The sequence below is a fragment of the Ictalurus furcatus genome, chromosome 5, assembly GCF_023375685.1.
Source record: "Ictalurus furcatus strain D&B chromosome 5, Billie_1.0, whole genome shotgun sequence".
NCBI lineage: Eukaryota > Metazoa > Chordata > Actinopteri > Siluriformes > Ictaluridae > Ictalurus > Ictalurus furcatus.
In genome coordinates, this window is record NC_071259.1 from 29,438,533 (window position 1) to 29,448,128 (window position 9,596).

The window sequence follows — 9,596 nt, forward strand, 5'->3', positions numbered from 1 at the left end:
ATGGCTGCTGATGGCTGAGCTGAAGCACCTGTTGGATAGAAACTGTTAAACCTCTTCACAATAAGAAAGATTGTTCGGTGCTGAATAATTTAGTTTCTTTGGAACATTTCGTTTCTGTAGACATTTTAATACTCGGTATGACAAATCGCTGCTGCTCTTGTAAACTTGAAAAAGGACAACGACTCCAGACAGTGATTTTCTTCACTAAAGGTACATTGTGTACGAGGGCATGATCCGCCGTTATCTGACATTGTGGGGGTTTTATGCGCTGTTCTGTTACAGAGAGCTTGCTCAGGACTTCGAGCAGTCCGGACAGCCTGCGCTCTCGGGCACCAATGATCACCCCTGACCAGGAGACTGGCACCAAACTGTGGCACCTGGTGAAAAACCATGAGCACGCAGACCAGCGTGAAGGGGACCGCAGCAGCAAGATGGTGTCCGAGATTTACCTCACACGCCTTCTGGCCACGAAGGTATTCACACACGGTTCAAATCAGGAACTGTGCAGTGTATCTTACGTTTCCTCTGTTATATCTACAATCTTAACTTACCATATAGGCCAATTTATAGTTATGTAATAACTGTCTCATTCATCCGTACATCCATCCATACATACATACATACTTACATAGAGACATGTATAACAGTCAACAAAGCTTCTATTCATCCAGTCCACTATATATTCATGTCCATCCAACATTCATCCATCTATTCTCCAATATCCATCCATCAATTCAGCATCTACCTGTCCATCCAACCATTCATTTATTTGTCCATCCATAGACTCAAATTATACATACATACATCAAACCTCTCCATCCAATCATTTATCTGTCTGTCCATCCAATATTCATCCAGCAACCTATTCATGTAGTTACCCATCTATTTATTTGTCTATCTAATCAACCATCCAGTCATTCATATAATCATACATCTGGCCAGCCATCTATCCATCCGACCGTCCAACACTTTTAACAGCCATCGTCCAAGCATCAGATTTATTCGACCTTCCAACTCTACTTCCGAACATACATCCATCATTTATCCATCCTTAGATACATCCTTTCATATATATACATCCATCTATCCAACCATCCATCTCTCTATCCATATTTCCATCTGTTCATCCATCTCCCTATTCATTCATCTCGCTATCTATCCGTCCAACCATTCATTCAGCATCTATCATTTAATTCATCCATCTGTGCAATCAAAAATCCGCCTTAATTCATACATTCATGCAAATATTTGTCCAACCAATAATTCATCTATCCAACCAGCCATTCTTCCATCCATCTCCCATCCATTCAATCATTCATTCATCCATTCATCGAAATGTCTGCCCAACCTTTAATCTATCCACCCAACCATCAATCCATATCTCTATCCATCCATCCAACCAACCATCAATCCATATCTCTATCCATCCATCCAACCAACCATCAATCCATATCTCTATCCATCCAACCAACCAACCAACCGTCAATCCATATCTCTATCCATCCATCCAACCAACCATCAATCCATATCTCTATCCATCCAACCAACCAACCATCAATCCATATTTCTATCATCCATCCAGCCAACCATCAATCCATATCTCTATCCATCCATCCATCCAACAAGCCATCAATCCATATCTCTATCCATACATCCAACCAACCATCAATCCATATCTCTATCCATCCATCCAACCAACCTCAATCCATATCTCTATCCATCCATCCAACCAACCATCAATCCATATCTCTATCCATCCATCCAACCAACCAACCATCAATCCATATCTCTATCCATCCATCCAACCAACCATCAATCCATATCTCTATCCATCCAACCAACCAACCATCAATCCATATCTCTATCATCCATCCAGCCAACCATCAATCCATATCTCTATCATCCATCCAACCAACCATCAATCCATATCTCTATCATCCATCCAACCAACCATCAATCCATATTTCTATAATCCATCCAACCAACCATCAATCCATATCTCTATCCATCCATCAATCCATCCAACAAACCATCAATCCATATCTCTATCATCCATCCAACCAACCATCAATCCATATCTCTATCCATCCAACCAACCAACCATCAATCCATATTTCTATCATCCATCCAGCCAACCATCAATCCATATCTCTATCCATCCATCCATCCAACAAGCCATCAATCCATATCTCTATCCATACATCCAACCAACCATCAATCCATATCTCTATCCATCCATCCAACCAACCTCAATCCATATCTCTATCCATCCATCCAACCAACCATCAATCCATATCTCTATCCATCCATCCAACCAACCAACCATCAATCCATATCTCTATCCATCCATCCAACCAACCATCAATCCATATCTCTATCCATCCAACCAACCAACCATCAATCCATATCTCTATCATCCATCCAGCCAACCATCAATCCATATCTCTATCATCCATCCAACCAACCATCAATCCATATCTCTATCATCCATCCAACCAACCATCAATCCATATTTCTATAATCCATCCAACCAACCATCAATCCATATCTCTATCCATCCATCAATCCATCCAACAAACCATCAATCCATATCTCTATCATCCATCCAACCAACCATCAATCCATATCTCTATCCATCCAACCAACCAACCATCAATCCATATCTCTATCATCCATCCAGCCAACCATCAATCCATATCTCTATCCATCCATCCAACCAACCATCAGTCCATATCTCTATCCATCCAACCAACCAACCATCAATCCATATCTCTATCCATCCATCCAACCAACCATCAATCCATATTTCTATCATCCATCCAATCAACCATCAATCCATATCTCTATCCATCCATCCATCCATCCAACAAACCATCAATCCATATCTCTATCATCCATCCATCCAACAAACCATCAATCCATATCTCTATCATCCATCCAACCAACCATCAATCCATATCTCTATCCATCCAACCAACCAACCAACCATCAATCCATATCTCTATCCATCCATCCAACCAACCATCAATCCATATCTCTATCCATCCATCCATCCATCCAACAAACCATCAATCCATATCTCTATCCATCCAGCCAACCAACCATCAATCCATATCTCTATCCATCCATCCAACCAACCAACCCACCATTCTTATCCTTCAACCATCCATCCAATTCTCCATCCATCAAACTAAACATCAATCCATCCATTCTCCCATATCCATCCATCTATTCAATTTGTATCTATCCATCTGTCTTTTCATCCATTAATCCAGACCACTACAGGCTCTCACTCTCTCAACCATAGCATGTTTTATCAAACTCACTTCCAGTCAAGCATTCTGGCCCATAAAGCTCGCTAACTGAGATACTTGTATATAAACTTGGCCTGATTTATTCCTGAGCAGTGTTAAAGCTAATCACAAATCAGATTTTAGATTAAGAGGACATAAAAGACATAAAGATTTAGAATTGTGTGCATCGAGCAGCAGTATTTATGGTACATAGGCTGTATTCAGCGCACAATGCTGAACTAAGCTGCATTATATGTGAATAATGTGTCTTCCTCGAGGCACTCAGCAGGCATAACAGAGAAGCTGTGCTGAGAGTAATGATAACAGAACTCCTCATAATGCCTGATACACTGATTGTAGATAGTGTGCATGTTGAGTGGAGCATAAAATTCTAACCGTATGCCATGTTTGCTGCATGGTCAGGGCACACTTCAGAAGTTTGTGGATGACTTGTTCGAGACGGTGTTCAGTACGGCTCACCGTGGCAGCGCCCTCCCTCTGGCCATCAAGTACATGTTCGACTTTCTGGATGAGCAGGCAGACAAGAGACAGATCAGTGACCCAGATGTGCGTCACACCTGGAAGAGCAACTGGTGAGCCACCACACACTCATACACACATGCTTCCAATCCTGTCCCATCTCACTTTTTGTTACTTGCATTGGTTTTGAGGCAAAGACTGACAAAGATAGATATATATATATACTTTCTCTACTCTTTTCCTTATCTCTCGCTCTCTCTCTCTCTTGCAGCTTGCCTTTACGGTTCTGGGTGAACGTGATCAAGAATCCACAGTTTGTGTTCGATATACATAAGAGCAGTATCACAGATGCGTGTTTGTCAGTGGTGGCTCAGACCTTCATGGACTCGTGCTCAACGTCGGAACACCGTCTAGGCAAAGACTCGCCGTCCAATAAGTTGCTTTATGCTAAAGACATCCCCAATTACAAGAGCTGGGTGGAGAGGTACGAGACCCACTTTGATTGTGGTCCAGATCATTAAAACCCTCTGCTTCATCAACAATGTTTTGCTTTGTTTGATTTTTTATTTATTTTTTTGTCCCAGAGTCACTTTTCATAGTCTTCTGCAGGAAGAGTGAATTATTTAAAGACGTAATTTGGGCAAAAATAAATTTACTTTAGCTGGAACTGCTGTATGAGGAGAACTTATAGCCGATTTAGCTTTGTGCAAACTCCAAGCCAGCCCACTAAATAAGCAGTACCACTTGTGCAGTGTTGTGCATTACAAATGTAACTGTATTATCATCCAGATCACTTCTAACGTACAATTCATCCTTCAGTCTTTGGGCCACATCTCCTACTTGAGACTTATGATAGCATAACACTATCCTGAAACTGATACTAATTTCAAAATTACCTGCTACTACCATTTGTAATTCTGTTATATGCTTTTGGCCGTTTTAATAGGTATCGTAAATCGCTAAACCGTTGAATAGAAGTTTAGCTAACTTGTTAGCTGCAAGTCCTGGTGGAAAAAAACTTTAGACACCAAACATATTTTGGATGTTGGACTACATTTGTGTGAATTGAATTGGACAAAATGTTATCCTTAGTACATTTTGATGGAAGAACGATAGTAATGATGGAAGTAGCCATGAGCTATTGGTTTGTTTGTTTTTTCTGCCTCTAACAAATGTTTTTGGAAATGTTTATATTTACTTTATATTCTTGCCCAAGGTATCTTTCTGCAAAGATCATTTTTGGTAAATAGTCTGTTTAACAAATGCATAACGATGTCTAAAACCTTTCTGGCTAAATATGATTTATTGCCCAATGAATGTCAGGCTTCGATCAAGTTGTTACATAGCTCATGTTTCATGCCATGGCAGAATGGACATAAGTATAATCAATTCAGTTTGTAATCACATCCTGGCTGTCAAAATGTCCATGATAAGCCATCCTGAGCCACAGTCTTTTTGGAGTATTTTAAGATTGTAAAATGCTAGAACTTTACTTGTGCTTGAGAAATTATTGCAGTCCAGCAAAGCCTGTAGTTTTCAAAACATCTTGTAGTAGAAAATGTCCAAATTGTAAAAATGGATTTTGCCAGGCCACCACATTCATTCTTTGATTACCAGACATACCACTGCTTATAGTTATGGAATGAACATTGTTCCTTTGTAAACACCCTCACAATCAGCAGGGGCAGTGAGGTTGTGTTTGATTTTGGCATGCTGGCAAATTCACATTGATTGGTAGGAATAAGCAGATCATTGATCGTGTGTGTGTGTGTGTTTGTGTGTGTGTGTTTACAGGTACTACAGAGACATCAGCAAGATGCCGAGTATCAGCGATCAAGACATGGACGCCTATCTGGTGGAGCAGTCCCGTCTCCATGGCAGCGAGTTCAACACACTGAGCGCGCTCAATGAGCTCTATTTTTACATCAACAAGTACAAAGAGGAGGTGGGTTCAGCAAACACTGTTCCCACAGGATCCATTCACACCCATTTCACACTGGTCCCAGACCTGCTTTATTACATTTCACTGTTAACAGTTTTAATTCTCTCTGAAGTTTTGGATGTTTATTTTCTTTGAGGCGATTATAGCGATTATAAATACTGTATATCAACATTTATTCCTGTATAACAGAAAGACTGAGTCATGTGATCAGTGTATGAGAATGCTTGGTGAGATATGTTAGGCGTGAGATATGTGATATACTGACGTCTTTATTCTGTTAGCTTTAACTATCCACCTACAGATGCATTTCACAATCTATTTAGGTATCAATTTATCGAACCTTCCATCTATTCAGTCCTGAAGTAGTCCATCTATACATTCCTTAAATAGATCATTCATCATCTATCTATACATCCCTCAAATAGTTAGTCCATCCATCCATCCCTCAAATATGTAGTCCATCCATCCATCCCTCAAACAGTCAGCCCATCTATCGAGCCCTCAGATATTTAGTCCATCCATCCATCCATCCCTCAAATAGTCAGCCCATCCATCCATCGCTCAAATAGTCAGCCCATCCTTCCGTTTCTCAAATATTTAGTCCATCCATCCATCCCTCAAATAGTCAGTCCATCCATCCATCCCTCAAATATGTAGTCCATCCATCCATCCCTCAAGTAGTCAGCCCATCCGTCCATCCCTCAAATATGTAGTGCATTCATCCATCCATCCATTCATCCATCCATCCATCAAGTAGTCAGCCCATCCATAAATCCCTCAAATATTTCATCCATCCATCCATCCATCCCTCAAATAGTCAGCCCATCCATCCATCCCACAAATATGTAGTCCATCCATAAATTCCTCAAATATTTCATCCATCCATCCTTCAAATAGTCAGCCCATCCATAAATTCCTCAAATATTTCATCCATCCATCCATCCATCCTTCAAATAGTCAGCCCATCCATAAATCCCTCAAATATTTCATCCATCCATCCATCCATCTATCCATCCCTCAAATAGTCAGCCCATCCAATCATCTCTTAAATAGTCAGCCAATCCATCCATCTCTCACATGGTCCGAACATCCATCCATCCCTCAAATATTTAGTCCATCCATTCATCCCTCCCTCAAATAGTCAGTCTATCCATCCCTGAAATAGTGATTCCATACATCTATCCATCCATCCCTCCAACCCTCAAATAGTCAGAACATTCATTTGTCCATCCATCCTTCCATCCATCAATCAATCCATGTCGATGTCCATCAAACTATATACCTACCTTTCCAGTTTACAAATATCTGTCTGTCTGTCTGTCCATCCAAATCCATGAAACTTTTATGACCGTAACTGCACAATCATGTTTGTGTGTATGTGCCAGCTTAACATAGGAAAGTCTGGTCAGCACAGCGGGTCTCCTTCCTGCCTGCTCCCATAGTCTTTTTAACCCAGAAATGGGTTAAATGCTAGTTTTTCTGTAGAAGAACACACTTGTGCACATCAGGACAGCTGGGCCAAGGCTTGTGTATTCTATGGAATTAATAGCCTATTATTTAAGTTTATCCATAGTACATGTATTTATCTATCCATCCACTAATCTATGCATCCAACCAGCATCCATCTATCGATCTATCTATCCATCTATTAAATATTGAGTTGATTCATAATGAATTGTACATCCTTTAGATAATAGAACCCAATGTCCATATAAAACCTTCATTTATACATCAACCAATTGCATAAAAACACTCAACAAAATCATCAATATCGTTTAGGTCAATGTTGAAGGGTTTTTAAGGTAAATTATGAGCACAGAGGAAAAAAATCCATATTGGCCAAGCAGAGCTGAGTTTTATATATTCGTCCAGATTGCTTAAGAAAGTTGCTTAAGACAAAAATCCATGAATTGCAAATTCCATTTCAGTAATATTTGGTCCATTTTGATGTGCATGTCTTATGAGATCATGCTTCATATTCATCCTGAGTTCCATTCAGCCTTTTCAAACGGACCGTGACAAGAAAGCTGACTACAGAATATTGAATTAGAACGTGTGTGTGTGTGTGTGTGTGTGTGTGTGTGTGTCTATCAGCTAATGGCTTCTCTTTCACTCTCTCATCATGTAGATCTTGACGGCACTGGACAGAGACGGGTACTGCCGCAAACACAAACTGAGACACAAACTGGAACAAGCCATTAACCTGATGTCTGGCAGTAGCTGATGGAGCAGGAGGAGAGGAAGAGAAGAGGAAAGAAGAGGAGGGAGGGTGTGAGGGAATGGATGAAGAGGGGGTTGGCTGGAAGGCTCTGAGGAACTGACCGGCACTGAAATGTCCTTAGCTTGTGATGGGAAGAGGAGAGACTAAACACACTGGACAATCAACACTCAAGCAACCACAGCACACGGACGCCCAATATTTCACTATTACTCTGGACCAGAACCTGCACAGCCAAACGCCGCCGCTCTCCTCTCCATGTTCTCTCTCTGTGTCTCACTATCTGTTATTCCCAGTCTCAAGTTTTAATTTTCATCTTTCCTCTATTCTCCTTTTGGGTTCTCTCTTTCTATTTCACCTTCTTTATCTCTCTCTCTCTCTCTTCCTCTTCCTTTCACTGTCTCATGCAAAGGCAAACTGCCAAAAAAAAAAAAGAAGAAAAAAAAAAAAAACTTTTGGAATCGGACAACTGTGGATCACTAAGATACATTCCAATAAGAAAAGGCGACACGTGCCGTTGCCGTGGAAGCCGTGCTGAATTGTAAAGCCAGTGCCATGAAGGGATGGGGGGGGTGGGGGTGGGGATTAAGAAACCGAAAGCAAAATGATGCAATTGAAAACAGTGACATTCGTAAGCTCTGAGAGAGGCCCGGTGGTCTAAGGGAATCTCTGAAAATTCAGTCCTCAGTTCTAAAAACGTGAGAACAGTAGGCATGGAATACAGGAACCGCATCCTCGTCTCAAACAAAATCGCCATAGAGCAACGAAAAGCGCCTTTTCTCTCGTTCTTTTCCTCGTCTCTCGTGAATCTGGGGCCAAACGGACCTGAGCAGTGCAAATCAGCGTCCTTCAGAGCTTGCCTTTCTGTTACGCCCGGACTTATCCCTGAACCCCGACTCGAACATGGCCTCAAGCTGGCCGTTTCTGCTCTAATGGGGTTTCTCCCCTTGATATTGTAACCCCCTACCCCTTACCCCATACCCCTTCCCTCACCCAATCCTCGGTTCCTTAAATTTTTTTGTATTATACCACTGTGTTACTGTGAGGGTTGGAGTGTTTTAACTCAGATCTGTGGTCCTTCCCTGAAGGGAAAGGCTTTCGAGTGTTGTACTTTGATAACAGGCATCCTGACGTAATAGATCCATCCATCCAAGAGCAATAAGTCGAGTTCAAACGGAAGCCATGAGTCGAAATTTCAGCGTCCCATTCCAAACCACGAAATTCCCGTTGTGAGAACCTTTTCTTTTCTTTCTTTTTCATCCTGTGTCACCGTTTCTGAAAATCAATGGTATATCGTGTAACCGTACTATACACCAAGCACAACAAGGTAAAACTGTCACACTGATTATCTCTGATCATTTTAGCAGTTTATTAACTCGACATTTGAGATTCAGCTGTAGGTAATTGCGAGTCTCTGATATCCGTCTCCACCCCTTTTGAAACTTATCGCTAATCCAATCGTTGCGCGTCAGTTCTGTCTGTATTCTGCAAACGACATGGCCTTAAATCACCTGTCCTCTTTTCATTTTACCGTGACACTAGCGTCTCAAGGAAACCACAAGGTACTCTGGGAAGAAGTCGTAACGAAGACGCAGCAAATTGGAAAATATTACCAGCTTTTTTTTTTTTTTCTTTTAATTTTCTTGCCACAAGATTCTGAATT

The 9,596-nt window shown here is 41.1% G+C and overlaps 1 protein-coding gene across 1 annotated transcript in view; it reads left to right on the top strand.

Annotated features, from left to right (window-relative positions):
- Positions 1 to 9,351, top strand: part of plxna3 (plexin A3) — a 193,602-nt gene extending 184,251 nt beyond the window's left edge. Inside the window, exons 28-32 of the mRNA XM_053625650.1 lie at positions 283 to 473; positions 3,717 to 3,886; positions 4,045 to 4,257; positions 5,568 to 5,718; positions 7,844 to 9,351. Coding sequence (XP_053481625.1) covers positions 283 to 473; positions 3,717 to 3,886; positions 4,045 to 4,257; positions 5,568 to 5,718; positions 7,844 to 7,939 — 821 coding nt within the window. The 3' untranslated portion in view covers positions 7,940 to 9,351. The remainder of the gene's footprint in view (positions 1 to 282; positions 474 to 3,716; positions 3,887 to 4,044; positions 4,258 to 5,567; positions 5,719 to 7,843) is intronic.
- The last annotated feature ends 245 nt before the right edge of the window (positions 9,352 to 9,596 follow it).